Raw genomic sequence first — 15347 nt, forward strand, 5'->3', positions numbered from 1 at the left:
TTAAGATAGAAGTTGATTTCTGTGTAAAGTAATATTTGATCTACGCTGCTTAACTTTACTAAGAAGGGGAAGCTTGGCTAGATTATTTTGAATTACTGTTTGAAAAGGAGGTTAAGAAAGATCATTTACGCTGCTTAAATTTTACTAGAAGGGAATGCTTGATTACTCTTCTGCAAAGTAATTTGAATATGTGGCATGAACCACGTTGTTTAAATTTTATCGGAAGGGATCATAAGGTTTAGGAAGAGGAACGGGAGAGTCTACAGAAGGTTGGGGTAAATAGCAAAGAAGTAAGAGACGAGAATAAAATATAGATAGAATGATTTATACTATTTAAGCATAGATAAAGATGGGGGGCTGAGATCAACACAAAGAGTGGTTTCTTTTTTTTTCTTTTTTCTTTTCTCTTTTCTCTTCTCTCTTCTTTTTTTTCTGTTTTTCTTTTTTTGACATATTACTTTTATTTTTTAATCCATATGTATACAAGATATTTTAGATAGAAGGTAGTGCCAGGTGTGGGCCCTGGGAAGTCGGGAGGATTAGGGATGGGGATTTGTGGGGGGTGGGGTGGGGGGGTGTTAATATAGTCTTAATAAGAACAAGAATGTATTTATATACGGTGGTTCTTTTTTTTCTTTTTTTTTCTTTTTTCTCCTTGGTTCATTTTACTTTTATCAGATCAAACAACACTCGAATAAAGGCATACACCAAGGAGGGAGGTAGAGGGAAAGAAGAGGGAGGAGTAAGGAAGGAGTAAGGGGAATGTAAGGAGGGTGTGTGGGGAGTAAGGGGAGAAGGAAGGCTTGAGGGGAAAGGGAAGTAGGAGGGGAGTGTTAGAGGGAGAAAGGAAAGTTGGAGGGGGTAGATGGGGTGTATGGAGGATGGAAGGGTTAGGTGGGGTTGCGAATGATGAGTTGTGTTTCCTTTTTTTGTTCGTTTTATCTCCTTTTTTTTTTCTTTTCTTATAGTAAATACCCTGTATATAAGTGATTGCAAATGGAATGTGAAAAATGAATAAAATATATTAAAAAAAAAAAAAGATGAAGTAGGTATCTTTCTTATTCCATATGGAAGGAAAATAGTCCTGTTATCAATTATTAAAATTCATTGGCTTTATTCAAATTTAAAGTGGGAAACTACCAATTGTAGGAGAAGGAGTGGCAGAATCTGGGGGCAGAGCCGAAAAAGGAATCAGCTTGGATTCTACGTAGTCACAAATGGACTGATCCAACCCTTATCTACCACTAAAATAGTGCTAACTGTTAATTAAGTAGATTGCTGTCTAGAGGCATGAATAAATAAATTGATTTAATTAAAACTTCATATCCATGCCCAATAATCAATACAATAATTAGCAATAATTAATTTTACATTCAGGTGGCATCTATCAGATCCATTCACCAATTAACAATACAATTAACATACATATGGAATTTAAATATAACCTTGCTTCTATGTCTATTTATTTTGTACTATTTATCAATTTTACCTATTGTTTTTCTATATCTCTTCTATTTCCACATATTATTAGGGTATGATCATAATAATTATTCAAATCAACCAGTCCAATTAAAATTAAACCAAATGATGAGGCTCCTAAGTTAAAATCTAAGGAATTACCTTTAATTCTCTTTTAAATAAAACAGATTGCATGTACATTCCAGATCAAGGAAAAGGGAGAAGCTGGAATTTGTTTACATCATCCTCATAGATCTCTTACTTAGCTGATGTTAACAACAATTAAATCATACTTTACTTGATTTGATAAGTTTTCGTAATAACTTCTCTTTGAAAGTAAATGTTTTCACTTCTTTAAGGACTGTCTGTGGATGCCAAAATGCCTTAGGTTAGGATGGTTTCTTCCATATGTTCCTGAAAAGAATGAATATGGCGCTTGGAAGCGATACTATATTGCCTGTGCAACCAGCCTGGAATATTTAACTCCTAGGAGAATTGCATACCACAGCACCACTAGTGACCTCAAAACAAAAATTGAAGAGCAAGAGGAAAGATGGCAAGCAAAATGTCTTACGAAATTTATTCGAGGAGAACTGGCAGTATGCAAAAGTCAGTTTTGGTTCAGTTATTAGTAAGGGAGGATCCCATATTTTATCTATAGCAGCTGGGAATCATTAGGTACTTAAGAATATATGAGATGCATAGGAGTGCCTAGCAAGCCCCAAGGACTAAAATCTGAAATAAATAGCTTTTTAAATAATTGCATTAGACAGAAAAATGGAAAAAGTTTGGCTCAGTTTGACCTATTTTCACAAATGCAGCAAAGTGATTAGAATATTAGGGCATTGTCTTCTCTTTGAAGTATGTGTATGCCTTCTTAAATTAATGTAATTATTTTCCATGGGGCTTGAAAGTAAAATACTCTAATGAATGATTCCTATGCGTCATATCAAATGATTGCATAAGTGGAATGCAGTTTATAGAATGAGTCATTCTCCTCTGTTCCTTGCTGCTCCTATGAATTTGATTCTCTGCTTGTGCCAGTTTGTTTTAGATACCAGTAGTTTCCCCTGTTAGCTTAATTTATTTAATTTTATTTTTACATTTCTGAACTATCCATCTCCCTCAAAGAATGTAACTGCAGCATTTACACTTACCTTGTTTCTTCTCCAAAAATTAAGACCAGGTCTTATATTAATATTTGCTCTGAAAGATTAATTAAGGCTTATTTTCAGGTGATGTCTTATTATTGGGGTAATACAGTACTAAATGCATATGTCTGGCTGACAGTGTTAACTGGAGATTATTTTGGGAATAGGGTTTATATTATGAACATCCTGAAAAATTGTGCTAGGGCTTTCCAGTTGGGTCTTCTTTTTCTGGAAAACATGGTAGTAATCTCTCTCTTTCTCTTTTAAACTAACCTAGACAGAAATTTTGTGGACCAAATCCTTTATTGCACCTCCTGTAATGGCATGTTCCCATTACAGTCATTGTGATAAAAAGAATAGGGGGACAAAATTGAACAACTCATGTCAATCTTCTATTATGACACCTGTGGTGAATGCTTTGCCCCTTTTAGTAGAAGAGTTTACATTTTTTGTTTGTTGCATGTGTTTGAAGATCCAAATGTGAGGCTAGTTATGGATTGCCTTTTGATTTATATATAAATTCTCTTCTGATTAGGAATCTTGCACAGCTTATTAAAATCTAGAACTGGCTGTAAATTAAAATAGATTTTTAAATTAATAGTATAACCTGACAGTGAAAAAGGGAGCATAAATAATCACCTTTTGTAGCTGACATGTAATATAATTGAATAGGATTTATTTTCAGAGGAATTATTCAAAGCTCGTCCACCTTGGATAAGTGGAACCCGGAGCTCAGGATTTTACAAGTCTGGATTTCCACCAGATTTATCCCAATCTGTCTATGACAAGGCTAAATTATCAGCCAAATTATTAATGAAGGTATTATTTTCCCCTCCCCAAATGTTTAAATTGTTATGTCTGTGCATATAGAGCTTCACTTAAGACTTGTCTCCATCCCCAAAATAATTTTGAGTAACAGTGCTTAGAGCGATGATGGTAAACCTATGGCATGAGTGCCTGAAGTGGCATGTGGAGTCATGTTGCCTGGTGTTTCCCGTTTCTCTTCTGGCTTTCTGGCACGCATGCGCATGATAATCAGCTGGTCTTCATATTTGCGGTAGTGCTGGAAACTGAAAGAGCTGGTCTTCCCTTTTCTGGTGTGAGCATTCACGCCGGCCAGCTGATCGTTGCATATGCATGCATGCCAGTAGCCGGAAAACTAGCCGGGTGGTGCGCATGCCCACACTGGAAACCGGAAGTTCATTTTTTGGCACGCACGTGCCCCCTTGGCTGCGCCTCTTCCAGGTTGCGGCTCCGACAAGCCTGCAAAGTGCACATGTGCTTGCTCCCTTTTCGGCAATCAGTGTCAAAAAGATTCACCATCACTGGCTTAGAGCTTAAGCATATGTTAAGGAGAGCAGTGTAGGCATCTGAGTAAGTGAACTTTAGGGCCTGAGGATGTGCTAAACAAGCAACGTTGGCACTGGGGTCCCTATTGCCAATCTCGGTATTGTTAATCTCATTGTTGTGCCTGTGTTTCCATCAGTCTCCTGACTGAATAACGATGGTAGGAAAACCATTCTCTTCAACTACCTCCTTTAAATGGCTATGTAGATGAGTGTTGCTCAACCTTGGCAATTTTAAAATGAGTAGACTTCAACTCTCAGCATTCCCATCCCAATGTTGAAAAACACTGACCTACACAAATAATCTTAAGAACTAGCAAAGATGGTGTAGGGTAGTGGCATCTTGTCTGGTACTCCCTAATGACTGCAGCTGACACTATCTTTGTTTGTATCAAATACAGCTAGTGTCTTTAGTGTCTTTTTTCCTTGTTAGAGAAATTTTGTATTCAGGAAGCAGCATTTTCTGTATTTTGACAGTCCTTACTGAATTTTAGCAGGCACTGCTTAAGTTCTCAAGATGTGGTGTGATACTTTTATCTTTGGTCTTCTGGCAGATCTAGTTGGTTAAACAGCAGCAAATTGATTTTTTCTGAAGCGCTCAAGATTCAGTCGAATCTTTGTAGCAGAAGACTAAAATGTTTAGCCAACAACAGAGGAATTAACTGTCAATGGTCTGGGGATCGGTATTAATCAAAAATATTGCCCTTTTCTTTTGTTCTGAGCAAATTAACATGCTCCCGACCTGTACATTCTCAGAGATCAATTCATTAAGAAGAAAATGCAGGAAGATCCATTGCAATTTAAATGTAAAATGGAATGTCAATAAGATAATGACAATGTATTATCTCTCCTTCTACCAATTGTATCCTTATAACAGCCTTTGGGATTAAGAGTTGTTAATGCCTCCAAATCACAGAACATATCTTGACTGTGAAGGCCTAGGCCAGTGACGGCAAACCTTTTAGACACCGAGTGCCCAAACTGCATGCGTGCATGCCCAAACAGAAAGGTGTGTGTGAACATGCTCAGACATGCACAAAATGTGCACGTGCATGCACAGACAGGCGTGCATGCGCAGCAGAGACCCGAAGATCAGCTGGCTGACAGGAGACGGGGTATCCCAACACCGGCAGCGCAGCAACAGCTAACATCTTTTTCTTTTGTGAGCTTCTGCTTTGTTGTTTGCAGGGAAACAGAAGCTCACGAAAGAAACACTACAGAGAGCTGAGCTGGGGTGACAGCGTGCATGTCAGCAGAGAGAGCTCTACGTGTCACCTCTTGCACGTGTGCCATAGGTTTGCCATCATGGGTCTAGGCCAAGGGACAAACTGTGCAGCAACTTCTTTTCTTTTCTTATGCAAGAAATAGATTCTAGGTGCTAGTTGTTCCTTTTTTTTATCTGCTGAAAAATGAAAGGGAAATAATATACAAAGGAGAAACCTTCCTCGAAGACCTGAGTTGGGAGGCTATGCCTTTTTTCCTACTCTGCCTCTAGAAATGGTGTCATCTTTACTCCTCACCCTTCAGCAGGTAGTCTATACCTCCTGTAGGCATTTAAACACTTAGATGCTCTTGCCTTTACTACAGTAGTGTTTCCCAAGCTTAGCCATTTTCAGGGGCATGACATCAACTATCAGAATTCTTACAATTGGCCTGCACCGCTGTGCAATATGGGAACTGAAGTCACCCACTTGCCCAAAATGGGCAAGTTTTGGAGGCACTGTTCTAGAGCAGGGGTTGTCAAACTGGTGGCCTGCAGGCTGGATGCGTCACAGGTAGGCCACACCACCCCAGCTCCTGAAGGAACATTTTTGCAATATATCACGTGACAGCAATGTGACCCCTGTGAGTTTGACATTCATGTTCAGAGTATACACTATCATCGTTAGAGTTGTGGTTCCTCTTAGACATGCCGTGTCATCTCTCTCTCCTCCTCTCTCTCTCTCTCTCTCTCTCTCTCTCTCTCCCTCTCTCTCTCTCTCAATGCTTTTATTGAAAACGTTCTTTCCACAATAATTTATTTTTCAAACACATTTATCAACAGAATAAATCTGCATCAGGGTTCAGACTAGAAGCTGAGAAGCCGTTCATATTGTCGCCTGGGAAATCTCTACCAGAAAGGTAAATGCCTTTTCAAATTAAGGTCTCTTCTGCATATGGAATGAAGACAGTCAACAAAAGTTTCTATAAGGGTTGAGAGCTAGAGCGAGAAGAGGAATCTTGTCCTATCCTGTTCACCATATGAATTAAGAAAAATTCCCCCTATCTTGGGGCAGAAGCAGAATTTCCTTGCAACATGGGGGTTTGACAATAGAGCTATATATGGGCTGTAGCAGTGTTTCCCAGCATCTGCTTGCCTGCTGTATTCCTTAAAAGCTGTAAACTTTGAAGATATCTGTCTGTCTATAGCTGTGTCCTCCCTGAAGGAAATGAGAGAAACATGTTTCCTCTGTTTGTCCCTCTCCCCTTCCCTCTGTTTTCTTGTCTTCCTTCATCTGGCGGCATTCAATTTTTGTTTTGCAATTATGTACAGTATACAATGTCCAGTCTGAGAGAGAAAATTGCTTGCCCTTGGGTACTAATTGATTAATTTCCTTATAATGGGGACATGGTAGAACCTCCTTCACTGTGCCACAGCTAATCTAATTCTGCCATAAATAGCCAAGAATACCTATCTCTGGGGTAGCTTTTGTCCGTGGGTGCTGTATGGAGAATTTATATGCAGCATGGCTGGCGGGGGAATTCTGTGAGCTGCAGTTCACACATCTTAATTGCCAAGGTTGAGAAAATTAGTATATAGGTGATTTAAACATTTTCCCTTAGAATTTCTGTTTTCCAGTTGGTGACCAAGAGAAACTTTACTGTGGCAGGAAATAGCGTGGTATTCCTTTCTGAACCCTGGCTGTTTTTGAGATTCAGCAAGGAAGGATGCTTAACAGTGCACTGCGTAGTGTCTAGTCTCTTTCTGCCTGCTAGTGGAACAGAAAGGCTTGTTGGCTTTGCAGCAATTGCATTTTTCCTCAGACTCTGAAGCTTCTGAACAAATACGTTGCTTTCACACATTTTGAAAGGATGGGGGGTGGGGGAGACACCATCAGGGGAAATCCTGTTTCCGGAGAGGAAATCGGCCAGTGTAATATTAGAGGGAGACTTCAATCGGATGTAGCCCCATGATGACCTTTGGAAGTGATGTGCACAATTGTTTGTCTTATACTATTTTTTTAAAAAGGCAGCCTCTGAAATATTAGGGGAGTGCTTTGGAATCTAAGCTGGAGACTTGCTGCTAACTTCCCACCTAAGCAGAGAAATCAGGAAGGAGCAGAGCCATAATATGGCCAGAAAAAATACATGCAGATCATTCAGCCAGCCTGATGACTGACCATTTTTAAAAGTTAATGTGAAATAAGATTGATCAAAGGTGATTTATTGTTTACTTATCTATTCCATTTTTATTTCTGCCCACCTCAAACAAATGAAGTTTGGACTTACCACATTTCTGTTTTTTTTTTTAAGCAGAAATTGCAGGGAGACCATATCTAGTTGCAATTTTAGGACAAGAGAAGATGTGTGTTGTCTGTCTGTCCGACCCTGCTTTACAAGCCTAGGGCTCTGTTCTGTTGTGTGGAGAACTGCTACTATTGTTGTTGTTGTTGTGCTATTGTTGTTGTTGTTGTTGTTGCTGCTGCTGCTGCTGCTGCTTGCAGAACCTAAGACCTTTCCCAGAATGAATGAGGCCCAGTGATTGGTTCATCTGATGTAATATTATCCCTACTGACTGGCAAATGGATCTCTAGAGTTTGGGCGGGTATTTTTCTATCTCGTCTGGCTGTACATGGATGATGTCCTACTGCCACTGAGTTACTAAGTCCATAAAAGCTAGAGTTCGTAGAGGTTTTGCAACAGTTGATTGTGTGCACCAAAAGTTGCAAGAGAAAAGGGGGAGCACCCTGGAAGCTTCAGGCTTAGCTTCTGTCCTCTTCCACTTGATGCTACTGGTTGGAGGAACTGATGTGACCTTTTCTAACAACCCGTTGGAGCACTGCCCCATATCAATCTATAGTTTACAACCCTCACCTTGTTTATTTTATTTAAAAGACTTATATTCTGGCCCATTTTCAAAATCCTGGGTGGTTCACAGTCGTTGTTGTTGTTGGTTGTGAAGTCATGTCCGACCCATCGTGACCCCATGAACAATGTTCCTCCAGGCCTTCCTGTCCTCTACCATCCTCTGGAATCCATTTAAGCTGTCATCCTTCTTCTTCTTTTGCCCTCAATCTTTCCCAGCATTTGGTGGCCAAAGTATTTGAGTTTCCTCTTCAGGATCTGGCCTTCTAATCTAAAGGGCAGAGTTAATCTCCTCTAGGACTGACTGGTTTGATTGTCTTGCAGTCCAAGGGACTCGCAGGAGTCTTCTCCAGTGCCATAGTCCAAAGGCCTCAATTCTTTGCCGCTCAGCCTTTCTATGGTCTTAACTTCTCACAGCATACATTGCACGTGGGAAAACCATAGCCTTTCTATCGCATAGTATGCCAATTAATATTTTCTATCTAATTCAAAAACACTCAAAATATTCTCCCTCCTAAGCCACTCCCCTGGATGGGGTGGAGAGGAAAGGAAACTTCTACAAGTGGAACTTTATTTGGTGACATTTGATCCTCATAATTATAAAACTTCATATGTAACTTCATATGTAACTTTTTATTTGTACAGAAGGATATTTACTGGTAGCAGTTCTTGCCCCAACTTGTCTCATAGATTTTGTCAGCCTGTTTCCCAAGGGTACCCAATGGGATGCATTCACTCCATCCACACCTGGTCTTAATATCCTCCCACCTTCCTGCATATGAGGTAAAACTTATGAAATCTGAGTCTTTCCTGATTTCCTCCATGGGACTGAATGAGATGTCTTTTTTCCCTTTGTACATATAAGGAGGAGCGCTGAACCAATATATCAAAGCAATCAAACAACAGAAAATCTGCTAGGTCAAATAGGACAAAACGTAAGGACGCAAACAAAATGAAAATAGATTTCATATCTAATAACTTTTAATATACTGTATGAGCTTCAATTGGGGAGGAGTGAAAAACAGAAAGAAAGTTAGCTAGTCCTCTGTAGCCTTTCCCACCCTATATTTGTATTGCACTGAAGATTTTAAATGCTAGTTTTCCAAGCTGAATAAGTATGTTAAACTCTGTTGGCTGATTAACAGAGCCTTCTGACTCATTTTTGTGGTGGGCATTCTAATGCATACGCAATTATTGGAGAAAGGCATCTATAATATCCATGGGGGCACAGTGGTTAGAATGGAGTACTGCAGCTAATTCTGCTGACTGCCAGCTACCAGCAGTTTGGTAGTTCAAGTCACACTGGCTCAAGGTTGACTCAACCTTCCCTTCTTCTGAGGGAAAATGAGGACCCAGGTTGTTGGGGGCAATATGCTGACTCTGTAAGTCACTTAGAGAGGGCTGGAAAGCACTGTGAAGTGATATATAAATCTAAGTTTTATTGCTAACTAGTGTCGAACTAATAAACTTTGAAAGATGCCATATAAAACAGGAAATAGCATTATGTTGTTTAAACTGTGCATATACATATAATGGTGGAGGTTTGTTTCCATTCTTCTACATTTATATGTGGTTTATTTTATTACAATACTGAATTAAAAAAACAGTTTAGGAGAGTAAATCACAGTTTACAATAGATTTTTTTGTTGGCTAACTGCAACTGTGGCTTAACATGAACAGGAATATATGCTGTGTGTGTGTGTGTGTGTGTGTATGTGTGTGTGTAAAATCATACTGTGAATTCTTTTGGTACCTTACCTAAGCATCAGAAGTGCAAGAAGCTTTGAAAAGTAGACATAAGCAAGCATAGAGTATTTTCTGGACAATAGTCTTGTTTTCTTTCTGGTTTGGCAACTAGAAAATTGTTAAACTGACTTAGTGGTGGTACAACATCAGCAACTGGAATGTTGGCAAGTCAGTCCTGTACAGAAAAACACCACTTTTGAAGTCATTGTCATGGTTATCAGTAGACTAGTGTTTCAACTGCTAGTGTTGGTTGTTATTTATATAAAGTCCTACATGGCATACCAACCTGTTATAGCTTGATGGAGTGAAATCTGCCCACCCAATTTGATCATGGGAGAGTCTACTTAGAGATCTTCATCCCTTTGAGAAGTAAAGGTTGGACATGGTGGCTCAACCTCTCAGCAGTAACTGATTATATAAACATATATCTCCATTTTGCTACATGTGACTCCCACCTCTTTGTAAGCAAGTGAAAGCAGTCTTATTCCATCAAGTCCCAACTGAATAGGGATACCACGATGAGTATTTTGACTACTTTTGTAGCAGTCCTATTGTATTGGTTGTTTTAACTAATCTACTGGGCATAGTGTGACCTAGAACTGCCATCAAAATCAACCAACCAACCAACCAACCAATAAATAAAAATACACCTATGCAGAGTATATGGCTCAGAATAATGGATAAATTAATATATAGGAAGGCAGAATATAGAAAAGGAAAATGAGAATAAGAGTACTTTAATAATGGAACCAATCTCAGCAGGTTGCATTTGAGGATTTCAATTATATTTTCAACCCTGCTTTTCTATGAATAATTCATTTTATGACTATCATGTTAACGTTTTCCTTTTGTTTTCATACAAATAAATCATATCCAATAACAAGTACAAATGTATTACAATGCAAGAACGTCTTTAGACTGTTAAATTTCATCCACTGTACTAAACACATTTGTTTTTAATTTGAAAACTATGTTCTTGTTGTTTTCTTCCGATTTTATTTCAGATGGTTGTGGACAGTGTAAAGCTTGGCGTGGTTCTGGTAGTGTATGAACATACTGGGACCACACTGGAAAGCCTTATTCATTCAGTAGAAAGGGCCTTGGATGGCCAAATAGCAAAGAGTATTGGGATAATTAGTGATGGCGATTCCAGAGAGATTAACTTGCTTCAAGGTAAAATATAATAATAATAATAATAATAATAATAATAATAATAATAATAATAATAACTCCGCCGTTGCCGGTCCCAAGCCCGGATGAGAAAGGAGGAGGGTTGGGGTCAGGTTGGCATCTGGTCCCGTAAAAAACCCCCCGCCAACCCATACAATATGGTGAAAAAAACAAATAAGAATTCCATACCGCATCGGTCGTCGCGCGGGTTAACAAGGGCCGCGGCGGATGTTGGGGTCCCTGGACATCCGTCGACAAGTGGGCTACAAGTGGACCAGCCAACAAAACGACAAAAATATAGTGCAGATGAAAACCGTGCCATAATGGCCTGTTACTACAACTCAGAGCCAGAAAAAAGAGGCTATTTATGAATTGTTGTTCATAACAATTGTTATGAAACAACAATATCCAGATTCAAATGTTAGTGAACAACGACTAGCAGATCAAAGGCGATTTATTATACGGAATAAAGTGTTTAGTGAAGTTGAACATGAGGAAATTGAGGCAAATTGCAAAACCCAAAAAACAATATCACAAGCGGAAATAACTGATATTCAAGACACAACTAAAGACATTATAGTAGAACTCCCAGAAGAAGCTCTCGGTGAGGAAATAACATCACCACCACTAGAACCAGTTATCACTGAACCAACTGATGAACTAACTCAAAAACAAAAAGAATTGAAGGATAAGATCATGGAGCATTTTCTGCTTAATGAGGAAAGGCAACGTTTACCATCACTAAAAACTGTGCCTAAGAAAATTTTGGCCCCTATCATGAAAATGGTTAATGCAATGTTTTCAACAATTGAACCGGGATCCATCTTGGAAACAAACCAGTTAATGTACAGCGCAGCTGTAATAGTCACTAATGAACTAGGCATTAAAATTAAGTACCTAGTCACACAACAGAAAAAGCATCAAAGCCAAAGTGGAAAATCCGTTTAGAACAAAAAATCAAAAAATTAAGGGCAGATGCTAGTAACTTAAAGAACATGCATGAGCAACGGCTTAAAAACAACAAAATCATAGATCGGCTAATCAGACGATATAGATTGGATACAAGAAACATCAATGAAGCTGTAGAGATTGTAAAACAGCAGATAACAGCAACAGCTAGAAAAATTGAAAGATATGAGGCACGAATCATCCAATATAAACAAAATCAGCAATTTCGATCAGACCCACTGCGTTTTATCAAAGTCTTAATGTAATGGTGACACCAAAAGTGAAAAACCAGAAAAACAGGCCACAGTTGAATTCTGGAAAGAATTGTGGGAAAATGCAAAGGACTACAACAAGGAAGCAATGTGGATACATGACTTTGAGAAAAGCATTGGCAACAAGCAAATGCAAGTATTAGAAATAACTGAGATGGTCAAAAATCGAGTTAAAAAGGTAAAGAATTGGACATCACCTGGAAAGGACCAATTACATGGTTTCTGGCTCAAATATCTGACCAGTTTACATGCAATATTGGCCAGGCAACTGAATGAAATTTTACAAAAGGGCCAAATTGATGAATGGTTGACAACTGGAAAAACATACTTGATTCAGAAAGATGCAGCTAAAGGAACAACACCTGAAACTACAGACCAATAACATGCTTGCCAACAACCTTCAAATTACTCACAGGCATTATTGCAGATAACATGATGGATTATTTGGAAACAAACAACATCTTGCCAGTAGAGCAAAAAGGCAACAAAAGAAGGAGCAGGGGCACCAAAGATCAGCTTCTAATTGATAAAATGATATTAGAAAATTGTAAGAACAGAAAAACGAACTTGAATATGGTCTGGATTGATTACAAAAAGGCATTTGACTCACTGCCACATAGTTGGATCATAAAATGCTTAGAAACAACTGGTATTAGCAAAAATATTACATCCTTTACTGAAAAGGCGATGAAACAATGGAGAACTGAGTTGGCAGTAGGGAATGAGATCTACGGAATAGTTAATATCAAGCGAGGAATTTTCCAGGGTGATTCACTTTCACCTCTTCTCTTCATCATCGCAATGATCCCACTATCAGTAATCTTAAAAAAAATGAAATTAGGCTACCAAACAGCCAAAGAAGCTGAAAAAATTTCACATTTACTATATGTGATTTGAAACTCTATGGAAAGTCAGAAATAGAAATCCAATCATTGACAAACACAGTCCGAGTATTCAGCACCGATATTTCAATGCAGTTTGGCATGGAAAAATGCGCCACTGTATCCATAAAAAGGGGCAAAATCACTGCATGTGAGGGAATTGAAATGCCCAATGGCCAATTAATTAAATGCAAAGAAAATGAAGCCTACAAATACTTAGGCATTCTGCAGTTGGATAACATCAAGCATGGAGAAGTAAAAACTATTGTCAGGCGAGAGTACACCAACAGAGTTAGGAAAATTTTGAAATCTAAATTGAATGGTGGAAATACAATCAAGGCCATAAATACCTGGGCAATACCAGTTATAAGATACACAGCTGGTATAGTTAACTGGACACAAGCTGATTTGGACCTTTTGGACCGAAAAAACCAGGAAACTAATGACAATGCACTACAGTTTACATCCACGTGGTGATACTGATAGACTGTACCTGCCCCGAAAATCAGGTGGCAGAGGATTATTACAAGTGAAGCAAACAGTTGAAGAAGAAAAACATGCACTGGCTGATTATTTAAAAGAAAGTCAAGAACATCTATTAATCGAAGTAAAGAACAAAAATCTACTGAAGGCCCAACAGACGAAACAAGAATACAGAAAAGATGTGATAAAATCAAGAATGGAGAGTTGGCAGAACAAAGCACTGCATGGCCAATTTCTGGAAAAAATAAAAGATAAAGTGGACAGTGAACAAACTTGGTTATGGCTAACAACAGGTACATTAAAGAAAGAAACAGAGTCACTAATCCTGGCTGCGCAAGAACAAGCTATCCGCACAAATGCCATTAAGGCCAAAATCGAAAAATCCTCTGATGATGCCAAATGCAGACTTTGCAAAGAAGCTGATGAAACTGTTGATCACATACTCAGCTGCTGTAAAAAAATCGCGCAGACTGATTATAAATTGCGGCACAATTCAGTAGCACAAATGATCCATTGGAATTTGTGCAAAAATTATAATATTAAAACAGCAACAAACTGGTGGGAACATCAGCCTGAAAAAGTCACCGAAAATCAGATGGTCAAGATCTTGTGGGATTTCCGTATAAAAACCGACAAAATACTGGCGCATAATACACCAGATATCACACTGGTTGAGAAAAATAAGGTCACAATCATAGACATCGCAATACCAGGTGATAGCAGGGTCGCCGAGAAGGAACATGAAAAAATCGCAAGATACCAGGACTTAAAAATTGAAATTCAACGACTATGGCACAAACCAGCAGTGGTAATTCCAGTGGTAATTGGCACACTGGGTGCTATTCCAAAAGCACTGGAATTACATTTAAAACAGTTAAAAATTGACAAAATCACCATCAGTCAAATGCAAAAAGCCGCACTGCTTGGATCTGCACGCATATTACGAAAATACGTTACGACGTCCTAGGCCCCTGGGTGGGGCCCGACTAGTAACCAATGCCAAATCCGGCGAAACAACTGGCCGCTGTGATACAATTGTACAACAACAACAACAATAATAATAATAATAATAAACAATGGAGAACTGAGTTGGCAGTAGGGAATGAGATCTACGGAATGGTTAATATCAAGCGAGGAATTTTCCAGGGTGATTCACTTTCACCTCTTCTCTTCACCATCGCAATGATCCCACTATCAGTAATCTTAAAAAAATGAAATTAGGCTACCAAACAGCCAAAGAAGCTGAAAAAATTTCACATTTACTATATATGGATGATTTGAAACTCTATGGAAAGTCAGAAATAGAAATCCAATCATTGACAAACACAGTCCGAGTATTCAGCACTGATATTTCAATGCAGTTTGGCATGGAAAAATGCGCCACTGTATCCATAAAAAGAGGCAAAATCACTGCATGTGAGGGAATTGAAATGCCCAATGGCCAACTAATTAAATGCAATGAAAATGAAGCCTACAAATACTTAGGAATTTTGCAGTTGGATAACATCAAGCATGGAGAAGTAAAAACTATTGTCAGGCGAGAGTACACCAACAGAGTTAGGAAAATTTTGAAAACTAAATTGAATGGTGGAAATACAATCAAGGCCATAAATACCTGGGCAATACCAGTTATAAGATACACAGCTGGTATAGTTAACTGGACACAAGCTGATTTGGACCTTTTGGACCGAAAAACCAGGAAACTAATGACAATGCACTACAGTTTACATCCACGTGGTGATACTGATAGACTATATCTGCCCCGAAAATCAGGTGGCAGAGGATTATTACAAGTGAAGCAAACAGTTGAAGAAGAAAAACATGCAC

At 38.7% G+C, this 15347-nt stretch overlaps 1 protein-coding gene across 1 annotated transcript in view; it reads left to right on the forward strand.

Moving 5' to 3' along the window:
- The window catches only part of ECT2L (epithelial cell transforming 2 like), an 80657-nt gene that overhangs the window by 10796 nt on the left and 54514 nt on the right, over positions 1-15347 (forward strand). The window contains 4 exon segments of the mRNA XM_032215356.1: positions 1818-2067; positions 3295-3428; positions 8711-8803; positions 10771-10939. Coding sequence (XP_032071247.1) covers positions 1818-2067; positions 3295-3428; positions 8711-8803; positions 10771-10939 — 646 coding nt within the window.

This window comes from Thamnophis elegans, chromosome 4 (genome assembly GCF_009769535.1).
Source record: "Thamnophis elegans isolate rThaEle1 chromosome 4, rThaEle1.pri, whole genome shotgun sequence".
NCBI classification, from domain to species: Eukaryota; Metazoa; Chordata; class Lepidosauria; order Squamata; family Colubridae; genus Thamnophis; species Thamnophis elegans.